The sequence below is a fragment of the Parasteatoda tepidariorum genome, chromosome 3, assembly GCF_043381705.1.
Source record: "Parasteatoda tepidariorum isolate YZ-2023 chromosome 3, CAS_Ptep_4.0, whole genome shotgun sequence".
NCBI classification, from domain to species: Eukaryota; Metazoa; Arthropoda; class Arachnida; order Araneae; family Theridiidae; genus Parasteatoda; species Parasteatoda tepidariorum.
Genome location: NC_092206.1, coordinates 32,840,471 through 32,858,205, shown reverse-complemented (window position 1 = coordinate 32,858,205; position 17,735 = coordinate 32,840,471). Strand labels below are relative to the sequence as shown.

The window sequence follows — 17,735 nt, the reverse complement described above, 5'->3', positions numbered from 1 at the left end:
TCGGTACTAGAATCCACTGATTTTTACCAGTTCTCGAACTCGCTATCATTGGTTCAATACTGGTTTCTGCTATGATTTGATCATTACTTGTATCCACTATCTTTTATCGGTACAACGGAGGAAGTGGCACACCCTCTGAAGGTCGGTGAACACAACTCCAACAGGGTGCCGTGTGATGCATATAAAGAAATAAAAATACATAGAAATAAAAAAAATTGGAAACATGAAATTTTAAAACACCAAAATTTTTTAAATGTTAGATTGTAATTTTTTTCAAAGCATTTCAAATACTTAAAATTTAATTTTTTTTATTGCCTTATTACAATTTTTTCATATATATATATATATATATATATATTTTAAGCCTTGTCTATTCTTTTTGATTATATGCTTTGATTTAAATGCTTGTGTACATCTTTTATTAATAAAATATTTGTTATATATTTATTATATAATAATTATATAAAATATTTACTTATAATTTATATTATATCAATAACATTGCATAATATTCATTATAAAATATTTATAATATAAAATATTTGTATTTTGTTAGAAAAAAATTATTTGAATAAGCCTTAAAACTAATTATTTGATAAAGTTGATTTGATTTAAAAATAAAATCATCTGGTTCTTTGAACCAAAATGCAAGGCTTCATTTCCTTACTTAACAATGGTTGCGAATTTATTTTTAATAGAATTACAATAAACTAAAAATATTTCATTAAGCTGTATAGTTACATACTTGAATCTCAAAAAGAACATTTTGAAATTAACTATGATGGTATTTACAATTCAAAAAAGTTCCAACTTAAGTTATTTTTTAGTCTGTTTTACAAACATGTTAGTTTCCTAGCTCCGTAACAATAAATAAAGACTTAAACCATTAATATTTTCTGAAGTTTTGATGTTATCACGGTGTCATTATATTCTGTTTAATTGACTATAACTAAGTATCTTTCACAGATAAGAATGTTGGGATTAGGACGAAATATTATATTTTTGGGGATTATATACAAATTTAAATTTTGAAATGCTAGAATTACATAAAAAAAATTTAGAGTCAATTTAGAGAAATAAATTATTTATATCCATTTGCATCGTAAGTTATCTGGTATACTCCTGACTGAAACACCATATATAATAGTCTAATGGGATAATATAATAGTCAATAGATAATAATAGATAATATAATAGTCAATAGATAATAATAGATACAGCCTTTGGGGAAAATTTAATGGTCCATTAACTTGATACGGTAAGCAAACTTGAATATTATTAAAATTAAATTTGAAAAACACCTAAAATAATATTAGTAAAATGACTCAACACAGAAAAGTAAAACTTAGCGAAATATTATGTTAGAAATTAATGATCTGAAAATCATAAGTTTTGAAATTAGATCAATTCTTAAAAAACTAAAAAAAATATTAATGGAAAAATTGTGCTCTCTATGCAGTAGTGCCAAGCCCAATGAAAATGTAAATTTGAAGTTTTAACATTTTTTCTAAATTACTCAATAGATTATTTGATTTTAATTTTTGAGCCAGTCTCTTTCTGTTGTGTCATTTAAATACCATGCATTTGAATTCCATACCTCGAAAAACGATAGAATTGGTTCATCATTATGCTTTAAAAAATTCTGATAATTCGCATATCTTTTCACAAATATATTACATATCATTACGCAAATTTTTCTGTTATTCATATAGTTTTAGAGATATTCAGAGAGCACTGTTGCCATATGACAATTGTTGTCATACTGACATGAATCCTTAAAATTTTTTTCTGAGAAATTTTTTTAAAACAAACCCTAATTTTTTTTAAAAAAATAATAATTAAAAACATGTATTAAGTTTGCATTATACATCAAACAGGTTTTTTCTTGTAGTATTTCATTTTATATGAAATTATTACAAAAATAATAGCCATTTAAGATTGAGCCAGGATAATAGCTATCAGTCCAACTTTTAACAAAAACTAAGATATATTAGACAATCAAACATTTAATTTTTTTAATCAAACAAATTTCTTTTTTAACTTAAGAGGTTTTTTTTGCGTAGAATTATCTTAATTAAAAACATCGAAAATATTTTTCAGGTTTATTTATAAATAAGTTCTGCATGCATTGAGAGTAAATTAACTAAATTAGACAGGCTTCAAAATGAAAGTGAATAGAGACTGAAACATGAGTTAGTTGAAGTTAATTACATGTATTATCAACCAATTACATACTACAAATAAACCTTTTTTAAAAAATGTCATGTCTTAGAAAAACTAAAAAAAAAATTTAGGCAAATAAAAAATTTGTTTTTTAATGTGAAAATTTTGTTTAAAAAGCTATTTTACGTAGAATTTTCTCCTTCTTACAAACATCAAATATGTTTTGCAAGCTTATTTATAAATAAGTTCTGCATACAATGAGAGTAAAATAACAAATTTAGACAGACTTCAAAATGCAAGTGAGCAGAGGCTGAAACATGAGTTATTCGAAATTAACTACACATATTGGCAAACCATTCTGTGCTAAGGATAAACCATAGGAGTGAAAATATAATAACATTCTGTTTGTGACCTTGCTTACTCTACACTAACGAAGGTAAAATGAATCAATATTATACGAGTTTGAAACGGGTGGAGTAATGTTACAGGTAAATATTTAATAATTCAGGATAAACATATTTCCATGAGTACAGAATAATGATGTATGTTTTAATTACGTATTTCTCCTCAAAGTAAACTGCAGAAATATAGCTTTGCATGCTTCTAAAGAGAAGGAATAATCGTTTTTTAAATAAAAAAAGATCCCTAATTATCTAAAGGCTATCTAAAGAAATAAGGTCTGAGACTACGCACGCAAATGTAGGAATTAAATTCACATAAAATTGATTCTATCAGTAACTTTCAAATTGTGCATAAGTTTTAAACAATTTCAACTCATGAGTGTTTTGAAACGTGTAGTAAAATTTTTAGATTTTATATTAATGATGGAAACCGTAAATATATTCATGGAGAAAAATAATTGATAAATTGTCATATTATAAGGACATTTCTGGTAAATAAATAAATAAAAAATAAGTAAATAAAAATAAATTTTAAAAATATACATAATTTCGGTTAATTAAACCAAAATATGCATTATTTAAACAATTAATTTGGTATTGTTTTCATTCATGTGATAACCATTCACCGGAAAATCTGGTTTTTAAAAGTATAGTTGTGTTTACCTCAAATTTAGTATAAAAATCAAAACTTAAACGTAAATACCATTGAATAAATGGTTCTTATACCATACTCTGAAGTATCATGAAAAAGTAACCGATTTTAACACATTTACAAATTTGGTTATAGAGTCAGATCTTTTTGCTAATAGATATACCTGTATAACCATTTCCAATAGATATATAATTTCAAAATATTCTGGCAGTTTTTGACCATATTTTTTTTTCTCAGTGAAAAATATTAAAGGTATAACTTTGAAAAAAAATATGTTATTTATTTTCATTATTTAAAAAAAAAACAATTGAAATATTTAAGGAAATGATAGTTAATTCAGAAAAGAGACAAATATGCATTAAGTAAATCTGCTTATAAATAATGAAAAAAAAACATCTCCGCCAATTTCTTTTTTAATTCCGCGTCTTCGATCAGCACACACAAATCCTTTTTTTATTTTATTATTAATTCATATATAATCTGAACATAACATTTATATAAAATTTAGTTTTTAATATCGTAAACATTTATAATGAATATCGTAGAATAAATATCGTAAACATTAATAAATATAAAAAATGTGATGGTTATAGTATTTTAAGCTGTTTTTAATGAACCGGTTAGCTAAAAGCTTTCAAAATAAGTATATTTTCCAGCTGAAATTAAAATCTTTATTCCCTATTTTTTAAGAAAATAAGTATGGTACGATAATCATTAATTGTAATATAATTTTCAATCAACTTTTAGATGCTTCAAAATATTAATTTAAATTTATGCACGTGAATTTTTATGTTGAATTTATCTGTTTGATAATTTTTGATGGTTGCACAATGGTTGCAATGTGGATATCTATTTTTTCATTCATTAGAAAGTTTCAAAGCATATGTTTTGAAAAGAAAATCTATGCACAGATTTCGCTTCTTTTTAGAGATATATTTTAAAATTTAACTTACTTGTACCATTTATCCTTATGACACCTGATGTGGAACCTATGGAATTCTTGGCTAAACATGTGTATTTTCCAAAGTCCTCCGCTCTCAGTTTATTTATTGTAAGTCTCATGTGCATTTTATAAGTACTTTCTTGAATTGTAGTTATAAAGTGATTTCCTGAGTTTACTAATTGATCATCCTCGTGTCTTGTCCAATAGTTTAGAGATTTTGGAAAAGCTTCTACGAGGCATTCAAGAGTGATATTGTCTCCTATTTTACCTACAAACAGCTGATTAGGAATCCATAACATTGGCGGAACTGAAAAAGTTTGCAACACATGAGTGCTTATAGAGGAATAAAAATTTTAATATTATTATGTATTAATTTTTCTGTAGTAAATAAGGAAAAATGACTACATTTTGGTTTAAACATATATTGACGAAACAGTGTAGAAAATGAGCATCAAATTCGTTACTAATTTACCTTTACTGCATACAATCTGATAAAGTCGTGTATTTTGAAATATTAATAGTAAGTATTAAATAAAAGTATCTATTATTGAGGCTTGGTGGCTCAGAGGACAATGCGTTTGTCTTCCAATGAAATAAACCGGGTTCGAATTTGCACACGTCAGGGATTGGGTACAATGCTGACATAAAATAAACTCAGCTATAGTCCGATCATGAGTAAGAATCCCCATGCTGCCTGGCAAAATAAGGGTGGTGTTCATGATTTCCATCTGCATAGAACGCAAAAGTAGATTAATTCCATCAAAAAGTCGTCCCCAAAGGCTAATTTAATCTAAAAAAGTTCACTTGACTTTTTAAAAAGAATCAAGATTATAAAACTATGGAGTTAAACATTGATAGATGCAAATTCAGTCAACTGCTTAAAGCCAAATATGAAATATTTTAAATCTATGTATTATTATATTTTTGAATTATATTATTACTATTATTGCTTAGAAATAGAGAAACGGATTGCATGCAGCTAAAATCTCATGCAGCTAAAAAGAGGAAATTTTTTCTCTCAGTGTAATGGAGCAAATTTAATTTTTTGGTGAACAAAAAGAAAGCAGGATACTACTAGATTTTTCCCCTTTTTATTGAAATAATTATTGTTCAATAATAGTTTATTATATTTAAAATATAATTTAATATGGTTTAAATTGCGGTTGAAAACCCTCACAAATAGTTTAATCTTTTATATGAGAATATTATATATAAAAATATTGCAGAATTTGAGATTCTCAAAATTACTGCAAAATACGTACAATTTACATATAACTGTGTTCTTCTTGATACAGATGGAGGCACTCCATTGTCTGCTGTGCAAACATATGTTCCCATATGAAGTCGACTTACTTTATTTATTAATAAACGTTCTCCTTCAAATGTGCTTTCTAAAAGACAAAAAAATTAAGTAATTCTTTCAATAACTAAACCTCTATGCAAGCATAGCTGTAAAATTAATGATTGAATATTGAATATTATAAAATACGTAACTAGGTATAAAAATATGCATAGGTGAACCATTTAAATTCATTTAAAAAATTTTTGGTAATGCAAACTTTATGATAATTGATAATTTTTGAAGAGTACACCTTTGTTAATTTGAATACACCCTTATGAATGTCGAAAAACCTAAATTATATTTTCTTTTAAAGTTTTTTTATTCATTTAAAGCAAATAATTATTATAATAATTCAGTCATCGCACTCAAGGAATATATATTTATGATTGATATTTAAAATGTTAATGTTTTTAGTTCATGTTGTGAGTTTTTGTTAGAGTTAAAATTAATTAAAAATTTTTAAAAAAAAGAATTTTCACAACTTATACTTAGAGATTATCAATTTATTATGAAATTTATGTTTAAAGGAGCAATATTTAACTCAAATACATCTTTAAAATTCATAATCCATGCATTTAGGATACAAATATTTTGTGTCAAATTGACATTAGTTTGCTAAACTGATACTGATTTATGTTAAAGTTTTTAATCCTCACGAGTTCTTTGTTTTACGAGGAATGTTAATAAATCGTCTGAAATTTGATAAGCTTCAATAAAAGTCTCGTTTGCCTGGAAGGATATTAATAACGATTACTACGTATATTATTGCGATTTTTGTCGAACATGTGTTCAACAATAATCAAAAATCAAGCATTTGTCTGTGATTAGCAACGACAAATGATCATTTAAAAGATCGTAACCACTGTGACCGCTTTTGAAAGAGTTGAGTTTGAAAAAAAAATTATCATTAACCTTTTGCATTATGGTTACAGTTTGCAAAATAGTTCATTTTTTACATTGCAAATATACAAAAATAGTTGAAAAAGACGCATTCTTATAAAATTATTTCTGAAACCAATAAATGTAATTTAACAAATATTTAAGAGCTCCTTACGTTGAATGATAGGATTAGCTAATCCTGCATCAAAATTTTTTCCGTCCTCCCTATGCCACGTGACTTTTGGTGTAGGATATCCTTTAACAAAACACGTCATTGTGACATTTGTTCCTTCATGAGCTAATACTTCTGTCGTTCGCTCTGAACGAACGAACTGTGGAGGCACTAAAAATTAAGTTTTATTAAAAAAAAATATTACAACAACTGTAATTTCATTATTTTATCAATATAATAAAAAAAATAATGATTGAAATGAATGAAATTCATTTAAGACTGCTTCCAACATAATCAATACATGATAAAATTACATTCTTTTTTTTTTAGAAGTAATATAACTATTTTATATATTCACATTTTGATAGATATATACAGTGAAATCTTCAAGAAAGACGACCTCTATGCAGCGACCTCATCTATTTACAACCACTTTAGGAAGGCAGGGAATTCCTTCCAGAATTTGTGATAAAGGAGGCCTTTAAGAGAGGCTGGTAAGACCTCTCCCAATGAACGGTAAAACCTCTGCACCAAATGCAGAATAGGTAAAATAATGAAACTCAAAAAAATATCAAAACAAGAACTATTAACAGGACAAATAAGTTAATTAAAATGTATTCAAAATATTTGAGTGAGTTTCTCATTTACATTGCTCTTTTTGACAATCTCTGAAAGAGATCTACAACCTCATGTTGCAGGACGAGTACACTAAAAACAATGTTATCAATGATTTATTTTCAGAGTTTATAATTAAATTCGAAAAATAAGTTATTTTAAAAGACAAACATTCCAACAAACAAACTTCTCATTTTTTAAAGCTTACTGATTTTTATGCGATAAAATTAAATGCAATTTTAAAAGAAACATAAATATGTTATTTATTTAAAATAGTTCTATCATTCATAATTGGTAAATTTGGTTTTATTTTTAATTACATCAGAAGGGATCATTTTTATTGAGGTTAAATTTTATTCATCGATCCAGTTTTCACTACGCCAACACAAGTTGCATTTTAGCTCCAAGAAAGAGACAATGAATAAAATTAAAATTTCTAACGAGAAATCATGTATCTTCTATAACATTTTGAGGTCAAGATAACATCTGAGAACGACCAACTTCCATTAACGACCGTTTTACTGTGGAACAGAGAAGTGGTCGCTCCCGAGAGGTTTCACTGTAGTTACAAAATATTTTTTACCTAATTATTAAAAAATAAGTTCCATGTTTTACTTGGGAGAAAAAAACGGTAGAATAATCTTCTCAACTAATCCCAGATTCCCCCTGATTTCACATTTTCCCAAGTCTTATTTTCAGGTACACTTAACTTGAAAGTAATACCAAGAAGCATAAGCGGTAAGTGATAATTGTTAGTGGTAAAACTTCATTAGCTACAAAAACTTAAATAGAAAGAGTTGACATGTTTAGAGTTTTTTTTAAAATCATTCTGAGCACGAATAGTAAGAATAAAACATATTTGAAAAAATAATGAGAAGCAGGAATGGGATAAAATAATAAAAAAATAAAAAATGCAAGGCAGACCAAATTTCCGGTTGGAAGTAAAAGTGATGAAACTCGAATAAAAAATATAGTAGGGAATGGATCAACATTGTCTGAAAGCTGCAATGCAGGCAGGACACATTTCCAGTTGGAACTAAAAGCCATGGAGAAAGAGACGACATTGACAAGGGAATGAGCAATCAAATGAATAAAGCAAGATTCCAAAATATCTAGATGAGTTGGGATGAGAAGAAGGGAAAATGTTCCCGTTGTTGACGTCGAAACAGTTTCTTCTGAAATGTACGCGTCCTGATTTGCCATTTTCGGACTCAGTTACAACTCTTGCTTACCGACGTCTTTCTTGCTCTGTAATTTCACTTTGATATTTTATGATTTTTTTTCACTGACAACATAGTGTTTCTCTTATCAAATATTTCTTGTTTTCACTGTTCACTTATTAATTTGTATTAATAAAGGGCATCTATTTTGAGCCATCTAAAATTTTTCACCATATTTTTTGAAGCTGTATGGCTAAGTACAAATTTAACTTATTTGTGCTTCGAAGTATTTATTTAAAGCTTCTCACGCAAGTTTGTGGTACTTTAGGAAAAATTTTAAATTGTTCTGTCTACCTAAAAACTCCAAAAAAAGCATTACTTATTTAAATCAATAACACATGGAAGATTTTTTCAATTAAAAATATATTAGTATAATCAAACTGTCATTACACATTAAAACATTAGTATAATGCAATGAAAATAAAAATCTTATAATAATAAACAACTCAGATACTATTTTATTTAATGTAAATTAAACTTACTATGTTTTATATTTTCAGGAAAATTTTAGTTTAAGTGCAATTCACCAAAAAAAAATTATTTTAATTGCCAAAAAAATAAAATACTCTGTTTTAAAATATAAAAAAATCCTTTAAAATTAATCGAATTAAGTTGTGAAGCAAAGCACTATTAAAATTGCTCAGTTTTTTCAATATGTTTTCATTTAAAAGTTTAGCAACAATGGCAAACGGCAACAATGACAATATGAAAGTTGACAAATGTGAAATAATGAATAAATATCGTTGTAACTTGTAGGTTCTCAAATATTTAAAATTGACATTTAAAACTAATTTTCAATAAATAAAAATATTTCAGTCGTATTAAAATATATTAAGAGTTCAAATTATGTCTGTAATACGGTAATAAATTAAATTTGAAATAGATATTGTTTTATTTAAATTTATCTTACATTTAACACATTCCAAAGAAAATTTTAGTTTACGCGTTCTTACACCAGGAAACATATATATTTGCCAAAATAATAAAATTGGTCAGTTTCAAAATGAACATCTTTAAAGAACATCTTTAAAGATAAAGCAAATCAAATTTTCAAGCTATTTTTAAAACTACGTAGATTATTCGACAACAATTCTGCAACAAAGACTGAAAAAAGGCTATAATTTATATTTCTTTCTTAATAATTTAGCAACAATGACAAACGAAATATAAAAGTTGACATGCGTTGAGAAACATCTTTTTCAGTAACAAGACATTTTAATCTGAAGTTAAAACTTCGTTCAAGAAAAAGTAAAAGCTTCATGACAATTATTTCCGAAGTAAGTAAAAATATATTTTCCGTTGAAACGAAATCAATAATAAATTGAATAGAAATGTTTATTCTAGCGAAAGAAAAACTATTTTTACAAAGGAATATCTGTAGTGACAGCAATCATTGAAATAAATTGTTCTGTCACAATTAATAAAGCTGCTTTTTACAAGGTAAAATAAACGAGATGTTGGATTTGTGTGCAAGTGGCATAGATGAATAAGCATTGAAGAAAGTACAATGATTGGTAGACACATGAGAAATTAGTGGGAATTTTGACATTTGAAGATAAGTCAAAAGTTTGGAACTAATATTTTTGACATTTAAAGAAAATGATTACAATTAATCATTTTAAGTCGCTAATGAAAAATAATCAAATAAACAATGAAAAATTATCTGAAGATAAATGTAAATTATAATTACAATTTGACATTATTACCTCAACTGAACATGAATATGTACTAATCTTAATTCTACATGTTTTTAGTAAACCAGTTAATTGATCAAAGCATGATTTGTCCTTATATTTAATAACCGATTTCCATTTAATAAACTATTTCGTATATTATTATATTTGTCAGTTGGAAAAGAAATAAAACTTTTTGGAATAGCAGGAAATAAACAAAATGGTGCATGTTATGAAATGTAATAAAGAAAGTTAGACGAATTTCGTTTTATAGTAGTTAATAAGTATATTTTTCTAGAAACTAAAGAAAAAGAAAACTATTTATTAAAACTTAATTCTATGCATTTTTTCTTTGAAATAAATAATATAAATAAGTTATGTTTGCATAAACAAATAAATTGTTATAATGCGCGTGCATACCGATACATACGCTTTAGAAGACCATACGCTTTAGAAGAAATAATTTGCATAAAATATTTCTAAGCGATGAAATTACAAATTAATTAATGAAAGTCATAGTAAATATTTCACCCAAAATGAAATAATAATTAAAAAAATGATTATTTACCACCTCCATCTCTGAAACGTTTGTTCTTTCACCCAAAAAAAATTTTCGCTAATTATTAAAATTTTTCTATCTGAATTGACTATACTCACTTAAAGGATTTGTGCGAAATATTTTAAGCACTAAAATTACAAACTAATAAATAAAAGTTAAAAATATTTTGCGAAAAACAAAAATGCATTTAAAAAGAAAATATATTTACTATATTCCACTTTGAAACTTCCAGAAATATCTCTTGACCAACTAGCTAAATCGCTCGACATAAATTAAATCTCAATTATACGATCCTAAAAATATACTTTAAAGTTCTTAAATTATAAATTAATTAATAAAAGGCATCGATGTTTTGCGCAAATTAGAGCAATAATTACTGAAATATTAATTATTTACTACATTCCTTCCTAAAACCTCAAACCATATCCATAGACCAATTATCTGAAACGTTCTACATAAATTCCCTTATTTCAATAGTGTGATTCTTTTAATATATTTTAAAGTAATCAAAATATAAATTAATAGATAAAATTCATCAATATTTACTGCAAAATAGAATAATAATTTTAAAAAACATTTCTTTTCTGCATTCCTCTCTAAAATATCAAACCTTATTTCCAGTTAATGTCTACCTATTGACTAAAACGTTCAACATTAATTAACTTATCTCAAATATTTAAGTTCCCTAGTTAACCACATGTCAACAAGGCACAGAGAATCCTGACATTCACACCTTTGATTGACGCATAAATGATTACCTATTGCTTTAACACGCACCGACTTGAAAATAGAATGGCTCTGATTTTCAAGCAGCACACGAGAGCTGATTGGTATATATTTACTCGAGAACACACTGTGTAAAGCTTGAACGAATTTCTTGCTCAATAACTATTAAGATATTTCATTAAATATTTATTTTTAACTCGAATACTTTGTAGAAATATAACTGTTTTTTTGCGATTTCTTATAAAATACGTTTTTATGAACATTTTCTAAATGATTCTTAAAATTTTATCTGCTATTTCCGTACCTTCGAGCTTTTTAATAGAAGTTTTAAAGTAGTATTACATATCTTAGCAATTCATAAATTACACTGGAGAACATTTGCTTTTTGTTTTCTGCTGAATGAGATTTTTTAACAGACCTTAGATGCCTTAACGCTTCTAATTTTAAATTTGCATTCAGTTTCTCTCACCAAGCTACAATTTTCTTAAAATGATATTTGGAGTTTATTTTTTGCCGAAATATAAAAGTTTGAAAACATTATATATAAAAAGAGATTGAATTAATCTCGCCACAAGCTTCCTAGTGAGTTAGGCTACATCATCTGGATTATAACTGCATAGAAATCCATGCCCGAAAACGCCATCGTACACTGCTAGGATCGCTTCCCAACAACGAATTGTTTCTTCATCTTTTTCTTAAAGTGCCATCGTCTAGACACTAGACAAGCGCCTAGAAAATGGCATTTCCAGCATGGGTACTTATGCAATTTTAATCTTGAGGATGTGCCTTTTAACTCTACGTGATACCCTGTTGTAAATAACGTTTTTAAATGTGTAAATTTCGACAAAAAAATAGATTAAAAAAGTCCTTTAAAAGTTCTGCAGCTTCAGGAGCAAAACTAGTTTCAGATTTGAAACTTAGAGCCTGATTAAGGAAAGATCATGTATCTTTATAAATGAAACAAAAAAATTGCTCCCCAGAGTTTCCCATGATATTTTATTTTCATTCAGAATAGCATGGAAAAAATCACTCTTTTCACATTAAAGCGTTTTCCAAATAATATTTGTTTTACAAATTTTAGTTAGAGTTTTATAGCTATGGGAGTACTATGCTGCAAAATGCATGCCTTATATATTCTAATGAAAAGTTAGGATTAACAATATTCAAAGTTTTAGGAGAGCGTAAACTCATCTAATATTAATGTATTTTTTAAACTGCAATAACTATTATAAAATATATATTAAGAATTAAGAGCTGATAGCTATTTTTATTCAAGCAGTTCCAATTTATGAAATGTATTACATTAAAAATGAGTGTAAGCTGATTGCAGATAAAAGTTGCCGCATATGCTTATAATCTTACGGAAACTTAGAATCCCTTTTAAACTTATGTATCATGTTATTGCATAGTGAAATAGTATATATTTTATACATCAGTTATTATGTGAAATGTTATTGTTGAATTTCGTCTTATGTAATAAGCACACAGCAATATTTAATAAAAGTTACGAAGAGGCGTCTTGCTTACAATACTTGACTTACTTACTTACTTTACTTACAATCTATGCTTTATATTATGCATATAACTAAATTATTCAGAAAATTAAAAGTACTTTTATACTGTTTAGATATTTTAGATTTTTATCAAATTAGACTGTTCAATTAAAAAAAGAAACTAAACATTAGAAATATAGTGAAAATATCTAATGCCAAACCTCAAAATTTTATAGCTTTTTTTTNCTTTACTTACAATCTATGCTTTATATTATGCATATAACTAAATTATTCAGAAAATTAAAAGTACTTTTATACTGTTTAGATATTTTAGATTTTTATCAAATTAGACTGTTCAATTCAAAAAAGAAACTAAACATTAGAAATATAGTGAAAATATATAATAGAATAAAAGCACATATCTTATTTCCTCAACTGTATTTAAGGAAAACGTTAGTTGGTCAAAACATGCCAAACCTCAAAATTTCATAGCTTTTTTTTTTTAACTAAAATGTATAACGATCGGCATGAATAAAATCTTATCTAGTTGTTTGCCGTCTTTACGCTATTCACCGACAAAACGTATTTATCTAGAAAAGTCTATTTTTCTGACAAGTCAGATATATTTTATTGCTATCATTGGAAAAGTTTTTGTGACATATGTCAGCCTCAGACGACGTGATGAATTTTGTATATATCCCCAGTATCTATAAATTTGAATGTACTGGTCTTTGTGTTTCCTTTACAGTCGATTACTTTGAAAGATTTATCAGACTTTCATTTTAAAAGTGAAATTCTATAAATTAAGGCATGTAATCTATCATTATTTTGAACATGGGTGACCATGTAAATCCATCATTATTTTGTACATAAATATTGCTTTAAGGTTTCTGTTCTCTTAAGGAGTAATATTGAGCACTGATTTTGTTGTGAATTTGGAGGTTCATGCGTGTTCATATGTTTACATTTTTAAGTACTCTCGATCTTAGGTTGGAACGCACATATTCATGTACTGTGCAACAAAAATGGGCCACCCTGCATAATTTTTGATCTAATTATCGGATCTTTACGTTCTAGGACTTAATCCTAATGGTTAGTGCGGGTGACCTCAAATATGCTGAATAGTCACATTTTATTATAGTTAAAAAGTTGAATTTTTAATTTTTTTTTTATTTCTTTGGAATTATTTTACCAATTTCACTAAAACTTTGTATTTTGTCATGCAAAATTACATACTTTAAAATGACGCAAAAAATAACTTACCTTACAATTCAATTTTTTTACTATTATTAATAAAATAATAAAAAAAATAATAAATATTTATTAAAATTAATTTCTTTACTTGGCTATATTTCGTGTATCGCTATATTTGGATAAACAAATTTTATAATTGTTTACAAACATTTTTAATTCGCTTAAACAGTTCTCGAGATACTGCGAATTACGCAAAAATTAAAAGTAACTTTAAGGGGTCCAAATTTCGGATCGCTCTCTAGACCCAACTATGTGGATCATATTTTCCCAGACCTGCCTACTATATTTTGAGGGTCAGAAATCCCAATCCGTCAAAAAAATGTATGTTCACTCTAAGAAAGTTAGTTTTGTGTTAGTTTTCGCCGATTGAATAAATGAAGTGAAATTGTCCTGTTTTGCTTTGTTGTAATTTGTAGGTAAGAAGGAAACACCGTCAATGATAAATCATAGATGAAGAATAGTCTAAATTGCAACCGTAGTAGCAAAATATATGAAAAAGCAGGAGAATATAATGATACAAAAACAACTAGGAATTCGACGACAAATAGAATAAATTCATGTTCATTTTTTCCCCTATCTTGTCGCTGTTTATTTATGAGGATGCTTGTTACCATTTCTATAATAACTATAGGAAAAATATTCTATACTAAATATAATATACTAAATATTACATGCTAAATGCTTTATACCAAACATTGTATACTATACATTATATACCATAAAAAATAACTTAAATATATAATGTGAAATATTTTTGAATAACTTACTTTCTGACTGTCAATAAACTGAACGTTTAATGCCTGTTGTATTTATTGCTTTTAAAGACTAAGCATCTTGTTTCTGGTTCCGGCAATTATTTTTTTAAACATATCTTGTTTAATAATCGAGTTCTTACAATGTTATATTAGACTTTATTTTAATTTTAGTTGATATAAATTTCAAATTTAAATAAAAAAAAATTAACAATTTACACTTTTTTTATAAAGAAGACGACATCTTGTTATAATTACTTCTCAAATGTTATATTAAAAGTGACAAAATCTTCTATTCTAATATGCCTTTAGCAACAATGCATTTAAATTTACTGGATTTAATACTTGAAAATTATTATACATATTATTGAATGCAATTGATTTATTTACTCCAAAATAAATTCAAAATTTTGCATCTTGTCCATTTTTGGATATTCCGTGTCTGCTTATATGCTACACTGAAGAGACAAAAAGACTGGTATACCTGCCTAATATTGTGTAGGGCCCCCGCGAGCACGCAGAAGTGCCGCAACACGACGTGGCATGGATTCGATCAATGTGTGAAGTAGTGCTGGAGATAATTGACACCATGAATCCTGCAGGGCTGTCCATAAACCAGTGGGAGTAAGCGGGGGTGGGGATATCTTCTGAACATCACGCTGCAAGGCATCCCAAATATCCCAGCGATGTCGTAGATTTGTTTTTTTTTTTACCGGATTTCCGATACTTACGGTATATTCGTGAAATTGTCGTACGTGAAAATCCAAATTTCATTGCTATCTCGTAGTTTCTATGTCCCATCTCCCGTGCGCCGACTATGACACCACGTTCAAACTCACTTAAATCTGTATGACCTGGCATTGTAGCAGCAGTAACCGATCTAAGAACTGTACTGGACACTCGCTGCCTTATATACGCGTTGCCAATAGCAGAGCTGTACTTTGATTGGCTCCATACCCCTTTATTTGCATACACATGCCTGTACCAGTTTTTCCTGGCTCTTCAGTGTATATTTCCCATGCTGAAAGTCTTCGCTGAACTGAATTATCTAACGCAAAGATAACTTTGGAGCGTAAAATAACTGAAAAAAAGTTCATAATCACGTCAAAATTATTTTGGCAATAGTATATTTCTTTTCATTTTTCTAGGAGGCTCCAGTTATTAGTTTTTTAGTTATAAAAATGAGAAGTATGTTCGGTAAAGTAGCGGCAGGAATAAAGATGGCGGCATTGCATTTGCACGAAAATTTCATTTTGCAGACTTATCATAATAAATTAAAAACATGCCAAAAAATAATATCGATTTATAATATCTACTAACAACTTACCTACTACTTCTAAATAACCGAGTTGTTTTTTCATGGGAACAGTATTAATTTGACACATATAACTTCCTCTGTCCGATTCTTGAACATTAATGATATGTAAATTCCAATACTGAAGATCTTTGTGTCTTAAAGATATCCTATAGTTCCTTGTGATAACGTGTGTATGAATGGACAATATTGTTTGACTCTCCACTCTTATCCACGCTACCTGCAAAAAAGGTAAGCTACTATTTTCTTCGCTTTGATTAGATAGTAATGCTAATAGGAAACAATATCCCTGTTTAAAATACAATTATTTTTCCTAGAGATTAATTTATGGTAAAGAGAGTAATACAAACATGAAAAATTTACACGTTTATTCAAACAATATGCAATTCGAAGGTTTAGATTATAAAATTTCATTGAAATAGAATACTATGTGTGTACTTAATTCAATTAGTTTTTTTTAAATAAAACATAAAATTTTTTATTATAAACATATAAATTAAAAGCAATATTTTGCTCACTTTTGCAACTTACGAAATATGATATTTGTTTTATAATTGCATAGCTAACAAATTAAGATGTCTTAATAAATTCTAGAAATTGCCGAAATCTTACTCGAATTAAACTCGAAGGTTACAGTTACATTTATTTCTCATAATTATTGAGTTAAATAATACGCAACGCAAATTTTAATCGTAACATAGTTTTGTTATTTTAACAATTACCGTCCTCAGAAAAGATAATATTTCACCAAATTACTTAAATCATTTTTATACTCTGATTCGAAATTATTTTTATATCTTGATTTAGTCGATTGCATTTGTTTGCAATAGGATTATGGCAGTGAATGTGCTTTGCATGAAACCATTTTCAAAAGAGTTCTTTTAAATAATAGTTTGCATGAAAAGTATTTGGTCACTGAAAAATTAATAAATATAGAATTATTTTAAAACTATTTTCTATAAATGTATATTTCTATCTACTTACTCTATATGATCCCAAATTTTCAACTACGCAGCTTAACTCTACTTCCTGACCGACGATAGCTGTAACATTTCCAATTCTATCCACAAAATCAGGTTCAAGATCATCTAAAGATAAAAAGAAAATATTTTTATCAGCATTAATGAAATAATCCAACCATAAAACATAATAGAATTTTAATAAAACTTAATAAAATGCAGAAATTTATTACATAATTTTGCTTTGTCAAAACATTTTTATAATTGTATCTGCAAAATAGGTATGTATTAAGGATGTATGTATTAAGGATATTAGATAATTATTTTATTTTAATAAAATGAACATAAAAACTATATAGCTTGCTCTTTTTCTGTTTTGTTTCAGTTGTTACGAGGAAAATCAAATATATATAAAGCTGTTTCTTTTTCAGTTTAATACCAAAATTTCCTTGTACGTAAAAGCATAGCCGTTTGAAAGGTAAATATTAAGAAACAGAAATTTTCATTGAAGTAAAGAAAAGCAGTAAAAAGAGTTTTCATTCTTCAAAAACTGAAATAAAATCTTTACATAAAAATAATCCTTTTACTTATATTGTATAAATGTGATCCTCAAAAGA

The 17,735-nt window shown here is 27.0% G+C and overlaps 1 protein-coding gene across 2 annotated transcripts in view; it reads right to left on the bottom strand.

Annotated features, from left to right (window-relative positions):
- The window catches only part of LOC107441269 (lachesin), a 195,543-nt gene that overhangs the window by 20,462 nt on the left and 157,346 nt on the right, over positions 1 to 17,735 (bottom strand). For both annotated transcript variants that reach the window (XM_043039280.2, XM_043039282.2), the window contains exons 2-6: positions 17,144 to 17,247; positions 16,172 to 16,379; positions 6,556 to 6,723; positions 5,422 to 5,550; positions 4,170 to 4,466 (exon numbers count right to left, since the gene is read on the bottom strand). In XM_043039280.2, the coding sequence (XP_042895214.1) occupies positions 4,170 to 4,466; positions 5,422 to 5,550; positions 6,556 to 6,723; positions 16,172 to 16,379; positions 17,144 to 17,247 (906 nt within the window). The remainder of the gene's footprint in view (positions 1 to 4,169; positions 4,467 to 5,421; positions 5,551 to 6,555; positions 6,724 to 16,171; positions 16,380 to 17,143; positions 17,248 to 17,735) is intronic.